The sequence below is a fragment of the Nilaparvata lugens genome, chromosome 1, assembly GCF_014356525.2.
Source record: "Nilaparvata lugens isolate BPH chromosome 1, ASM1435652v1, whole genome shotgun sequence".
In the NCBI taxonomy this organism is placed as follows: domain Eukaryota; kingdom Metazoa; phylum Arthropoda; class Insecta; order Hemiptera; family Delphacidae; genus Nilaparvata; species Nilaparvata lugens.
In genome coordinates, this window is record NC_052504.1 from 65,248,543 (window position 1) to 65,263,421 (window position 14,879).

The window sequence follows — 14,879 nt, forward strand, 5'->3', positions numbered from 1 at the left end:
ATTGAAAGCTCACTCTTCTACAACTGCTGAGTAAACATCCTGAAAAATCAATTATCAGTATAAATAATATTGGCCCGATAGGTTGAAAATATTAATTATGGTTAACATAGGTTTAAACTACAATACGGAACAACCATACATATATTCTATTATATTCATGAGAATCTATAAAATGATGATCTCAAGAGAAGTGGACATTATTTTATAATGAAGGTTGAATGAGTATCATTCGAAGGAGATAGAGAACGTTAACAAGAAATTTTCTAGAATCATAAATATGAATCTCATAAATAATTTTCAAATAACTGAAAATCTCAAGTTAAATTGATTTCCTGGAGAAGAGAAGTTTTGAAAAGTCTTAAGAAGTTCTCCTCAGAGTTACTGATCTCAAGTATCTCATTATTCACAAATTGAAAATTTTCAGTACAGGCTAATTGGATCGGCAACGCGATAGCATACCCTGAAAAAGAAGTATAATTTGAGAGCACAAAATGTGCAAGAGTGGAGAGTAAAAATCAAGTGGTGTCTCACTACTTAGTCGATTCGTATGTCTTATCACGGGAATATGACTGCAACTTTTTGCGAGAGACTCACTTAATTCTCTCAATGACTTTGAACCTTGATGAGAACTTCAATTAGAGTTAATGTTTCATGAAACTCACCTTCCAGAATATGTCCAACGAAAAACGAGATCATGAAGTGGAGACTTGAAAACGTGAGACTCAGTGAAGATGGCCACTTTCCAGAATATTCCACACCATTAAATCCTCGTTATACGCTTCTCAGATGAATTTCGCCGAAATTAAGAATTCTTTTGTTGGAGGAGGGGGAACTTGAAAGTTATTTTGATAGCAAAGTCCTTATCATATGAGTCATCATCTGAATGAACAGACTTGCCTTGATAAACTTCAAAGTCCACTAGATAGCCATTAAAAGTATTCAAGCACCACACTTTGTATCCAAACCGTATCGGTTTTCCTCTAATAAATTGTTTGCAGGAATGCCGGCCAAAATATGCTATCATAGATTCATCATAAGCTAGTTGTTGCACAGGAACAAAATTGTCTCTAAAGACTCTACGCAGCTTTTCAATGAAGGGTCTCAGCTTCCATAGTTTGTCAGATGGGTTGATTTTATTGTTATCTGCAAAATGGAGGAGATTCAATATTTGAATAAATCGGTTTCGTCTCATAGAATTGTAAATAAGCTGGTTCCTTGTATCCTCTGCTGACTCCCAATAATATCTCACACCTGGTAAGGAGTTGTAACCCGAAATTGTGAGTATCCCTAGAAAACACTTCAGTTCATCAATGGTGATATTTGGGTCTGCAATATTCTTGAATGCAGCATATTTTTTTATTTCCTCAAACATAATATGGAAAAGTTCTGCATCAAAAAAAAGTTCAAAAATCTCTACAGGAGAAAAATCAGAGAATTTTGAAAAATCACTTTCCGGAAAAGTTTGATCGAAAGGAACAGAGAAAACAGAGTTTTTAGTCCACACCCGAGATGGAAGAGAATTCGGTTCTCTTCTACTATGTGTTTTCTTTCGTTTACTAGTAGATGATGATGCTGAGTCATCCTTGGCAGGATCGGAGGTCATGCGAGATGAGTCCACATCATATCCATCCCTCTCATCATTTGTGAATACAATCTCAGCATTAGCTGCCAGCTGTCTGCTGCTAAGATTGTCGATAAGCCCGCCTTCATCCTCATTTGCAGAGTCCTCATCTGATAATCCAGCAGCATCTGGTGGCTCAATGAAGATGCTGCTGACTGCGTCTCCTTGATATTCATCTGACTCTAGCTCATCGATGATTTCTGCCAGTGTCAGTGGCCTGAAACATAACCAGAAAAACAAAGATCACTTTTCATGGTATTAGTAACCCATTTATCAAATAAAAAGAAATTCGACAATTTTCTATTTGGAATTCATTCATTGAGGTACTCAGCTATAATAGAAATGTCTACTTATCACCCATATATAGGATATATTTTGTAAGAACCATTTCATAAAATGTCCATAATAATATACAACTTGAAACACAAAGCATATATTTTGATTACATAATCCAAAATTTGTGATACAAATAATATTGTAACAGTTGTAAGTGATTTTGCTTTGTTATTGAATTGATATGGTAAACGCCCCGTGTTACCATATGGTAACATCCAAATATAAATGCTTATAATATTGATAGAATTGGAGCAATCAAGCCAGGAATTTTTTTCCACTTTCTTTGATCCTTTATTTGCAATAATCAATCACATAAGATTAATAATATTGATTACAATGAAGGATATAAATGAACTTACCTGTGCATGTCAGACATAACCTCAATGATGATTTTCAAACGTCCATAGATCAACACTGAACAAAGAAAATGGCCGCCTAGTGACTGGAACTCGTTTCTACAATCTCCCCCTTCCATTACGAATGATCACAGTGTTACCACAGCAATTCTACAAAATTAGAAAAATATCCCAATGTGTGAATGTTGCCTGTTACCATATGGTAACACGGGGCGTTTAAGGGTTAATATTAGTCACATAAAAATGTTAGTCAATTTCAAATAATATAATTTATTATGTTCTCAAGCGTTTTGCTTCCACGCTCATATCTTGAGAACAATGCGTTTAACCGACTTGAAACTTTGAAAAATGAAAACTTGACGTAATAAAAAATTCGAGAATTGAAAATAGGCCTATAACCATCCTCGGTTAATGAAGAATCTTTATGCAAAATTTCAAATCAATCAGTCCAGTAGTTCAGACGTGATGATGTGTCAAACATAATTTTCCTACATCACGTAGCCTACGTGTATGAGCCAGCTCTTTCCATTATTATAGTAAAGATGATGGATAGATGGATGATTTATCAGTATTTTTGAATGAGAATAACTTTTGAACGGTTTGAGAAATCGGTGCGGTTTTGATGCGACAGAAAATCAGTTATTTTTATTCGAATAGGATCCCCAATCATATCTATCATCCAATGCCCCTTTTAAAAGAAATGTTCAGCTGCTTCTATACAACAACTAGAAGCATGACAAATTGAAAACTTGACGTAATGAAATCTTGAGGAACTGAAAATAGGCATATAACCATCCTCGGGTAATTTAGAATCTATATGCAAAATTTCAAATTAATCGGTTGAGTATATTTCAGACGTGATGATGCGTCAAACATAATTCCCTATTCCTTACGTATATGAGCCAGTTCTTTCCTTTATTATAGTATAGAAAACTGAAGAAGACATAATACTTGAAAACCTCACAGAATCATATTGATTTTTTTCAATACATCAATAAATTTTAGTATCGATTAGATCCTCCTCAATTTGAATCAGGCAGCATTTTGTTTTCCCAATTCCAAACAAAATAAGCAAAGAAACCAGAGACTTAGAGCTCCAGTCCAACCTGTCTGTCCTCCTGTCCAACAATTCGTCTTAAGAGAAGTGTCAGAGCAGGAGGTTAGACAGTGTGTGGCGGAAATGCGCGGAGGTTCTGCTCCTGACTGCGATGATAATTATATCGGGTTATTTGTTGAAAAAAAGCATAGATTTTATCACTATTCCACTTTGTCATATTATTAATTGTAGTTTTAATTCAGGTATTTTCCCCAATATTTTCAAATTGGCTGAAACTATTCCTCTGTACAAGTCAGGTGATAAGGGAGATACAAATAATTACCGTCCAATATCTTTACTGAGTGTATTTTCAAAAGTTATTGAAAAATGCTACAAAAACCAACTGTCTCAATATTTAAAAAGGAACAAATTAATAATCGATTATCAATTTGGATTCAGGAAAGATTGCAACTCTTCCAACTGCTTCTATCGACTAAGTGACTACTTGAGAAAATGCATATATTCTTTTGCTGTTTGTTGACCTGGCAAAGGCTTTCGATTCGTAGACAAATGCATTGTCGTAGACTTATATATGCCTTTCGACAGTTGAGGGATGTTCTTTCAGTCAATCAATTGAGAAGGACATACTTCGTCTATGTTCAATCAATTATAAATTATGGAATCCTGGCCTGGGGTGGAGCATCCTCGTTCACTTCGAGGGCTGTCGAAATTGCACAGCGAGCAATCATAAAGACTTGCTTGAACCACGATAGTCGCTATCCGACAGAACTGGTATATCAAGAATTTTAGGTTCTTGATGTGTGACAGCTATGCATAAAATCACTTTTAATTTTCATCCGAAGTAATAAAAATGCAATATTTAATCCTCTTATCCTTCCCTATCAAACACGAAATATGAATATATTTGGAATTCTACAACTCAGATTAGTTAGCAATTGCAATAGATTTAATAGACATTACATATGCCACATTCTTTATAGAAATATACCCGCCTACATAAAGCAAATAGAACCCCTTAGCCTTAACATATACAAACGATTTTTAAATATGTGGTTATTTGAAACTGGCAGGGATGTCGCTGACCAGTTCATCTACTCCTCGTACCGATTTTGATACTATGTATATATTTTTCTTGTATTCATCGTCATTTATATATACCTCTTCAAAAATGTTGTTGACTATTGGCAACTAAATTAATAGTTCTGTTAGGTTGGCATTAAGTTGAGATGACTTTATTAGGTTGGCACCAAGTTGAGGAACTAATTAAAATGCATTTATCGAGAACAAATTGATTGGGCACTGCTGCTTCAATCAGAGCTATAACCTATCCCTGGGAGTATAGATAATTTTTATTTTTCATGAAACAAAATTTTATGACTGGAGTTGCTTCAATCAATTCATCATATTCTATCAAGACTAATTCTGTTTGTATATCCGACATCGCGAAAACTGCTTGTACAGTTTCGATTAAATTTTAATAATTCAGTATGATATATTTATGGAGGGTATTTTTAAAACTACAGAAGTGTCCGTTGTGGAATCTATTTGCAAAGAATGAGGAAATTCGGCCAAAATATAACTTGGGCGAAAGAAAGGGGTTATTTATTAGAACGGCCTAATAGCTGTTGTTGCTTTTCCTAATGTGAAAATATCTTTCATAGCAGTAAGGGGCTTTTCTCATGAATTAATTATTCCCAAACATTGATTGTTTGTTCTAAAAATATTAGAGACTATGCATAATATAGTTCGTTGACTGTGAGTATTCCTCATTAATAGCATCAATGCTCCCCATTCAAACAATGCTGACACAATGATGTGAATCTTACTATAATTTGGTAATTTGGTTAATTTAGATCAGATGAAGATAATAATGTTGATGATCGCTACTGTTTCAAATTCAATCATGTTTGACATTTTGCTTTTGATGCCAGCTGTTATTATTATGTGAAATAGGCTCTCATTGAATGGAGTCATAATCATTGAAGTCAATTATACTAAGAAAGCAATTTCTGTTTGAATAAAATATGTGTGTTTGTGGATATATATGTATGTCGGATGGATCTCGAAACGGCTCTAGCGATTTTTATTGAATCAGGAATATAGTGGGTTTGCGACAAAAAACATTATTTTGGAACAGGTCTCAACTCTGGGAAAATTCGCTGAAGTTCCTTGAGAGAGGATTATTGGTCCCTCAAGTATCAGTGTGTGCAAATGAAAAATATTACAATAGCTGTAGTTGAGTTAACAAATTTGGTGACCTAATTAATTTAAAACATTACATTATTCATGGAACATCTGGAAAAATGGATTCAGGAAGTGACCGGATTATAGTAAAAGAAATTTAAAATCGATCTCTCCAAACATAATTATGGTAGTTGAATGTAATGTTTATTGTGAGGTGATAGAAATGCGACTAATTTCTTCAGCTTCTGTTGTATTGGTTCCTCTGTTGCTTCATGTTTGTACGCAGCCATGGCCTTGAGAGAGCCAGTCGCACTGTCTGTTAATTCATTATCCGGACTAAATACCACAAGAACCAATGAGAGAAGCCTTCTATTAGAAAAAACCCCCTGCTCTGATTTATTCTCATTCATTCTCTGAAATTCAATCCTGATGGAAATTGAACAGGCTTTAGTGCTACTGGGCCTGATATTTTCATGTTTCAATATCAGCTAAAAACTAAATTGAAAAAAAAAATATTCCATCAGCTGCTCCTATTTCCTTTCATGATGTAATTACATGACACAAGACAAACCTATTGATATTGATAGATCACAATACTAAAGATGTCAATCCTATTATATTAAGAGAGCAATTTCTGTATATGGTTATATGGTTATGTATGTCCAACAGATCTCGAAAACAGCTGTAACGATTTTCACGAAATTTGGAACATAGTAGGTTTATGATATAAAAAATCGATTGCACTAGGTCTCATCCCTGGGAAACTCGCTGAAGGACATGAAAAGGATAATAATTATTCATTCTTGAAAAACAGATGATAATTTCGTCATCTGTCGATAACAGAGTGCCTGTGTAGGAGAGATATAGAATTATGTCCAGCTGTTGAATCTAGAAATTTTAATCGACTTGATCAAAATAATCTGATTGTTGACATGACATGGTATATCATCCTAAATTAGAGTATATCATTAATCATTATTTTACAGTTTTAAGTGATTAGTGAGTGTTTTTTGTTATTCAATTTGGTCTGTAAACAATCTAAATCAGAACTTTTCTGTTTTCAAATGTTTGGATTAAAATTGGATCTGAATTCAAGCGTATGGAACCCACTTTTTGGACCATTTATAGTGTATAAATCAAAATTCGGGGAAGAAAGAGTTTTGGGCTGTGCCTGTTAGTCCTTCCCCAATCATTTTAAATAATTGTATTCTGTCTATCAATAAATAAACAACAAGCGAAGCTCGGTGCCCCGATATTTTAGATTGAGTCATATGTTAGTTTACATTCAAATTTCCATCCCTAAGCTTTTGGTTTCAAGCTAAGATCAAAGAAAGAAATCATATAATGGTAGTCAATAATCAAAGTGATTGAATAGACTCTATTCAGATTTATGCAAATTCATCCCACTTAAATATTTAAAGATGATTTCAAATTTGTCTCTGAAGGTAGGAGGATAGATGCTTCACATACTAGAACCGGAGAAAGTACTATAAGGATACCCAATCATCGAACTACTATTTTCACAAAATCCTTCTTAGTCAGTGCCTGTCGTGCATGGAATGCACTTCCTGTTTCTATCAGGTCCATCGAGAGCCGAGCGAGCTTCATCCTGACTTTAAAAAAACATCTTTTGGAACAAATGACTGAAACTGTCCGGCCCTAGAACGATCACATGACAACCATCCCCCGCCCATCCAAAAATACAAACCTTTAAACCTGTTATAGAATAAATTGTGTATATATACATTATATAAACTCATGTTTTTTTAATTATCCACTGCATACTGCTGTATATTACTGAAAGTTGATTACCCTTACCACTTTCAGCCTACTTCATTTTATTAATCAATAATTTGATCTTATCTACCTATATAATTATTTTACTCTATCAATTTTCTGTTTTTTTTCTCTTAAATATTTATATTAATTAAAACTTTTACAAAATTTCCATTAATAAATAAATCCTTATTTCAATTAATTAAATTAACGTTTTGGTAGAGAGTTAGTGGGGAGGATATTTTTAATATTCTTTCCGAAGAATGGACATTGATATGTCCAAAGCTTCGCCAATTTATGTAGATGCATAACAATATAATTATCTATAGTTATTATATTACAAATTACTTTTTCATATCATATACTTTCAATAATTATTTTCTTAGTCTATATTATGTAAATTCATCTATAATTTTGCTGTATTGTAAGCTATTGTATATAAGTGTATAAGCCAGTATATATTGTAATCTACATAAATAAAGTACTCAATCAATCAATCAATCAATCAATATATTCGGGATGTACCCCAGTCTTAAAGCTGCATTGATGATGCTCCACAATTTTTTCAGGGCTTTATTCGGAAGTTTTTTGAGCACTGCCGCAGTAATAAGCTTATATTCTGGAGCCTTCTTGCAATCTATATTTCTGATAAGAAATTTCAGCTCATTCAACAAAACTTTTGGAATGTCCCCTATTTCTGTTGGAAATTCACACTAATTAACGCACTCTTCTCTAGTTGTTTTATATGGTTGAAAAACATCTTCCAAGTGTTCAGCAAATCTCCTAGCTCTCTGGTTGTTATTTCTAGCCCAATAACCATTTGTTTCCCTAATAGGAGTAGCTTGTACAGATGGTTTCTTCAGATACTTTACTGCCTTCCAAAGTGAATAATCAGAGTTTTTGTCACTGCCCAGGTTTCTGAGATATTAGATAGTAACCGAGTCCTTGTGGTTTCTCATCTCTCACTTTTTGTACAAGAAATTTTAAATGGGTCTTGTCTTGTGGATTTCTTGTTCTCTGCTACTTTTTCCTAGCTAGCCTCTTCTCATGGATGAGATCTAATACACTTTGAGGTTAATGTCTTCCATCTGGCATTTTTATTTGGACTGTGCTTGGTGCGCTTTCCCAAGCTGCTTCTTGAATATCTTGTGTGAATCTTTTGACTTCAAAATCCAGTTCTTCTTCATTCCTAATATGTACATTAAGATCTATTCTCTGCTCTAGAGTCTGTTGAAAATTTTCTCAGTCTGTTCCTTTATTCACTAGTTTTAGCTGACATCCTTTCATTACTAGTTTTTCACTGACCTCCGATATAACAGCAGTGTGATCTGAACTTGAATCATTACATTCTTCTAATTTAATATTGTTATACACAAAGTTCCTAAATACAAAAAAAGTCTATCAAGTCTGGTATTTTGTTCTTGTCTGTTGGCCAATAAGTAGGATGACCCGACGATATAGTGTCACATCTGCATTATTGAACTGCCCTAAGAACTTCTTTTCCTTTTGGATTGATTAATCTTTAGCCCCAATATGTATTCTTGGCATTGAAATCACCCTCAATAATAAATCTATTACCAAGACGATTGATCATAGCCTTATACATTCCTTTTGTAATGCTATGCCTTGGTGGGCTATATATAGCTATAGTGGGCTATATAGCTAGAGTGAATTTGTATAGTTTAGTCTCAACTGAAATGGATGTGATTGGCATCTCTTCTGTTTGTATGGATGTGTTTTCAAAATGTTTTATGCTATCTCTTATTATTGTTGCACTATGGCCTCTCGCTGTATTTTGAGGATGTATGGTGTGTGGTCTGGCCAGAGAATTCGAATTGTAGCGCCAGAATGCCAGACTGCAGTTCTGCCAATAGCAGGCTTGTGTTTGCGCCAGCGCAGACCGTCCTGATGCTTTGACCTTCTCGATGTCCTTGTCTAGTCTATCTTGTTTCGTCAGCCCGTCTTGTTGCAAGACCAAAACTGTGTTTGTCATGTAATTTCGATCGGAGATTTCTTGTAAATAATTGTTTGAGTGTTGTATGTGTGAATTATGAATATAACTGCGGAAATAGTATTGAATTGAATTAATTTGAATCAGATTTGAATTCATAAAGAATCCAGTTCGAGCTTTGTTCAAAACACAGTGCATAGCCTGCAAGTTGAACGCGAGAAGGCAGCCCGGAAGCCAGAACCTGTCTTTTCCCAGATTTCGTCCCACCCTGAATCTGACCAAAACACCTAATAAAGGCTTCGAAGGGCAAGTAGTCAAGATTGGAATAAATTTGGTGAGTTTTTGCTCTTTTTTATTGTTCATTAATGCAGAGTTTAACTGTACAAATAACCTGGCTCAAATTGAAGATTGAATTTTGCCCCTTGTTTGTATTTGATTATTTAAATAGTAAATTACAGTCCTCTGGTAGCTCTAGCCTGAGCTTTGTTCAGAACATTTTATGTTCCTGCCGAGCCGGGATGAATTTAAATTTGTAATTTGTTGATTAATTCACACATATTGGATTTAAGCAGTTTCATATATTTGTCCAATGTTGGCATGTTGAGATGGTCTGATCCATGCTCAACTTAAGTTTGTTGTAGCCTTGTTTTAAGAGCAAGGTTTCTTGTCAATTTGTATTTGTCTGAAATTAAATTTATTTCAGTTAAAATTGTAGTTTCCTAAAACTAGGCTCATTGTACTCTTTTTCAGGAATTTGTTTGTTGGAATTTGTATTGTCCATTTTTTTTATACATGTTAGTGAAGGTTAATCACCAGAATGTTTTTTTTTGTTCAATTCAACAAATTATCGTTTGTTTGTGAGTTGTTGGAAGAACATTATCTAATCATATAGTTTTGTTCTCAGCAATAGCTTATCTTGTGAATTGATAATGAAAGTTTAACTTTGATAACTTACTAGTCGTGATTCTTCCTTTCATCTAGTTTTGAACTCATTCTTGTTTTATTGTCTGTTGTTTGTATTGTCGGGGCTGAATTGTTTTTGTGTATGAGTTCAAGATGGAGGGAAAATTACAGAAACAAATCAGGGTGCATCGCGCTAAACTGGAACAATTGTATGCCAGATTGCATGAATTTATGACCTGTCTAAAAATGTCTCTGATCCAAAAGTTGCTGAGCAATTTTCAATCTTGTATCCTCGGGTGTCTCAGACCATTTCGGATTATGAAAAGACATAATTGGTGGTTAATGAGTTGGAGCTTGAGTTGAATAAAGACCATGTTGTAGCATTCAATGACTCACATCTAGATCTATTTCAGTATATTGAAGTAGCGGCTGACACTCTCAAACAGAAAGAGGTGACTGTCGATATTGCTCAATCTTCGGCAGCTACAGCAGCTAGTTCACAGCCAGTCGTGTCTGAGTCGGTACTGCCTAAAATCGACCTTCCGAAATTTGATAAGAACCAGACTCAATGGTCGGTGTTTTAAGGCATTGGTACATGACAACAAGAATTTGAACGATCAGCAGAAGGTCCAATATAATATCTTGTAAGTAGACTTACTGGACAAGCAGCAAATATTTGTTGTCATTTGCCACCATTGGCTAACAATTATCAAATAATTTGGCAGGCATTATTGACCTACAATAACGATCCACGGGCGCAAGTCGATGCCTATTTCAAACAAATTTTTGAATTTCGTCCAATAAAATCAGAATCCAAGGCAGGTTGTATTGCGATTTTGGATGGGTTTTGCAGTTCAATCAATGCATTGAAGAGATTGCGACTCATTGATTTGTCAGACTCGATATTCCTCTATCATGGCTTGAGATTGCTGGATCCAAGTTCTCGTAGAAATTTTGAATCGGCCGTCCGTGACAAGGCTATGCCAACTTATACCGATTATGTCAAATTCATTGAAAAGCAAATTAAGATTCTTCCTTCTGATGAGAAATAGACTGAATCGTTTAATATGAAGCACAAAAAGGATAATAAATCAAAGGTGTTTGTGGTTCAATCTAATGATTCATCTAACGATGCATCTAGTAAAAATCCCAATTGTCTGAAGTGCGCAAAACCGGGTCATCGGTTAGTAGATTGTGTAAGTTTCTTGAAAATGACTCCTTGGGATCGTTATTGTTTGATTAAAGGAAAGTTTTGTTGTCTTCGTTGTCTTGATGTGGATCATTTGAGTAGAGATTGTCGTAGTAAAACTCAGTGTGCTCAATGTCGAGAATCTCATCATTCTTTATTGCACTTTTCCAGATCAAGTTCCAATGAAGGTGTTGCGTCCTCGTCGAACTCCAAGGCAGGTGGCACATCACCTATTAGTTGTTGTTCTACATCCAACGATGTAGGAAATTTGACCGTTGTGTTGTTGACCATCACTGCACATGTTCGAGATTGTAATGATCAGCTTTGTGATGTTCGTTTCTTGGTTGACACCAGGAGTCAGTGTCATTTTGTTACAGCCAAATTGTGTCAGCGTTTGAGACTACCATTCCAGCCCATGAAAACCGTTGTTCGTGGATTCGGTGGTGGTACTAGTGAAGTTCGAGGTCATACTTGTGTGTCGATTCAGTCGAAGTTGGATCCTACCGTCAAGTTTTCAATGGATGCCACAGTGGTAGATAAAATCATCGACAAGTTGCCATCTTGTGAAATTGACAGATCCAAACTTCATCATCTTGAAAATCTCACACTGGCTGACAACAGATTCTACCTTCGTAGTAGAATAGATGGCATCATTGGTGTGGAGTTAGTTCCTCACTTGCTACGTGGGAGTCCTAGTACAGGTGAATCACACAAATTGATGACTGTTAATAGTGTCTTCGGTCACATTCTGATGGGGAGAGCGCCGATTCTCACTTCAACAACGAATGTGTCGAATTGTTTTACAGCCATCTGTAGTCCATTCGTTAGTAGTCCATCGTTGGATAGTTTTGTGGAACGTTTTTGGGAGTTGGAATCGTGCCCTGCACCAAGCTGTCAACTGAAACCGGAAGAGTTGGAGTGTGAGGTAAATTTTTGGAAGTCTGTACATCGTGTGAATTCTGGTCGTTTTGTTGTTGCCTTGTCATTTGTGGAGCCGCCCAGCAGCTTGGGAGACTCGTATGCTGTCGCCGAACGCAGACTGCTGACTTTGGAGAGACGACTAGAGCTTGACAGCAATACTCGTATTTCATATCATGAAATATTGATTGATTACCTACGTCAGGGTCACATGTCGTTTGTAGCAGATCAGACAGACCGAGGTGGTTACTATATACCACATCACGCCATCGTGAAAGCAAGCAGCACTACCACGCCCATCCGAATTGTATTTGATGCTGGTTCCAGAACATCATCTGGTTTGTCATTGAACCAAGTTCTTCATTCTGGTCCCAAATTGCAGACTGACATTTTTGTTTTGTTAGTTAATTTTCGTTTGTTCCCAATCGCAGTAACTGCCGACATTAAACAAATGTATCAACAGATATTAGTGGAGGATTCCTGCCATCGTGATCAGCGTGTATTGTGGAGTTTTTCGCTGGAGGATCCAATCGAAATTTATCAGCTAAATTGTGTTGTTTTTGGTGTTTCAAGCTCTCCATATTTGGCGCTTCGCACCGTCCACCAGCTTGTGGAGGAGGATGGAAATCGTTTTCCGGCAGCCAAGGCGAGAATACCAAGAGTTCATGGACGACTTAGTCACATCTGTCGCCACAGAGTCAGAGGCCGCGGAGCTGTATCGTCAGTCCAAGCAGCTGTTTGAGGGAGGAGGTTTCTCGCTCACAAAGTGGACTTCAAATTCACCATCAATGTTGGAGAAATTCTCGGAGGAAGAGAAATCGTTTTCGTACAAGGATTTCGAAGCAGACAACTCCTTGGCTATCTTGGGATTGAATTGGCAACCTAGTACTGATCTGTTTCAGTTTTCAGTCAAGAGTGGTGAGGTCGTCGCTACTGAGAATTGTAACTCTTGTTCTCAAATTCTTACAAATCTTACCCCAATCAGAAGAATCAGATTTCGATGTTGCTGAGAGGTATCTATGTAAAGTGGTACAGAAGATACATTTTTCATCTGAATTTGTGCAATTAGAGAAGGGAGAAGATTGTTCTATGCACCTACGTCGCCTGTCTCCATTCATTGATAAAGGTGTGATTCGCGTCGGCGGTCGTTTGTCTCATGCTGGACTTGAATTTGAGACTTGTCATCAGATGATCTTACCAAAATCCGACGCTTTCGTATCAATGTTGATTGATTATCATCACAAGAAGAATTGTCATGCTGGACCTTCGTTATTGTTGTCCTTGATCAGACAGAAATTCTGGATACTGTCTGCTCGCTCTATTATTCGTATTTGTATCTTTAAGTGTAATCGTTGTTTCCATATTCGACCTGGTAACAAAATTATATCCACTCCCAACTTAATAGTTGTTGTAATTGTTCCATTTTTTCTTTTGTGTTGTTTTTTGGTGTTGATGTTTTGTTCTTTTTGGCATGTCTGGATTTTTCCTTTCCTTGGTTTTTTCAGTTTTGTAACTTGGCTGAAAAATAGTTTTTCAAAGGCGGGGGTATGGTCTGGCCAGAGAATTCGAATTGTAGCGCCAGAATGCCAGACTGCAGATCTGCCAATAGCAGGCTTGTGTTTGCGCCAGCGCAGACCGTCCTGCTGCTTTGGCCTTCTCGATGTCCTTGTCTAGTCTGTCTTGTTTCGTCAGCCCGTCTTGTTGCAAGACCAAAATTGTGTTTGTCATGTAATTTCGATCAGAAATTTCTTGTATATAATTGTTTGAGTGTTGTGTGTGTGAATTATGAATATAACTGCGGAAATAGTATTGAATTGAATTAATTTGAATCAGATTTGAATTCATAAAGAATCCAGTTCGAGCTTTGTTCAAAACACAGTGCATAGCCTGCAAGTTGAACGCGAGAAGGCAGCCCGGAAGCCAGAACTGTCTTTTCCCAGATTTCGTCCCACCCTGAATCTGACCAAAACACCTAATAAAGGCTTCGAAGGGCAAGTAGTCAAGATTGGAATAAATTTGGTGAGTTTTTGCTCTTTTTTATTGTTCATTAATGCAGAGTTTAACTGTACAAATAACCTGGCTCAAATTGAAGATTGAATTTTGCCCCTTGTTTGTATTTGATTATTTAAATAGTAAATTACAGTCCTCTGGTAGCTCTAGCCTGAGCTTTGTTCAGAACAGTGTGGTAAACTATGTAGCCTCCGAGTCTATTCAGGATTCCTTAGTAAAGTGAGTCTCCGATATTAAGCATATGTCTATGTTCCTAATCTGTAGTATTGCCAACAATTCCTGTTGTCTCTGTTGCAGCAAACAAGTACCAGCTAATTATTGGTAACATCCAAAATCTTAAATCCCCTAGCTTTAAGATCAGCCACAATGCTTTCTGGTTCACAAGACTGGTGTAGCTTTTTTGCCATCACTCTTATTTGCCTGGTCTGCTTATTCTCATATAAAAACCAGGAGTATTTTCCTTCATTAAGCCATTTCGTAGATTTCCGAAAATCCTCTTCATCAGTGAAATTTATCTTTAATTTATTTCCTAATAACTCTTTGAAATTGAATGTTCCTTTTCTTGCTATTTTACAAAT

The 14,879-nt window shown here is 36.1% G+C and overlaps 2 protein-coding genes across 3 annotated transcripts in view; one reads left to right on the plus strand and one right to left on the minus strand.

The window, feature by feature from the left end:
• The window catches only part of LOC111058767 (prolactin-releasing peptide receptor-like), a 297,162-nt gene that overhangs the window by 69,662 nt on the left and 212,621 nt on the right, over window positions 1-14,879 (plus strand). The window lies entirely within an intron of this gene.
• LOC111047802 (piggyBac transposable element-derived protein 3-like) lies at window positions 803-2,536 on the minus strand. Its single transcript, XM_022333653.2, has 2 exons — window positions 2,317-2,536; window positions 803-1,838 (listed from the first exon to the last, which is right to left on the minus strand). Exons 1-2 carry the CDS (start codon window positions 2,430-2,432, stop codon window positions 803-805), a joined length of 1,152 nt encoding a protein of 383 aa, XP_022189345.2. The 5' UTR covers window positions 2,433-2,536.

Coding starts and splice junctions, on each gene's coding strand:
- LOC111047802 (XM_022333653.2), bottom strand. CDS start 2,432: ATGGAAGGGGGAGATTGTAGAAACGAGTTCCAGTCACTAGGCGGCCAT. Junction 1,839..2,316: donor GTTATGTCTGACATGCACAG/GTAAGTTCATTT, acceptor GTTATGTTTCAG/GCCACTGACACTGGCAGAAA.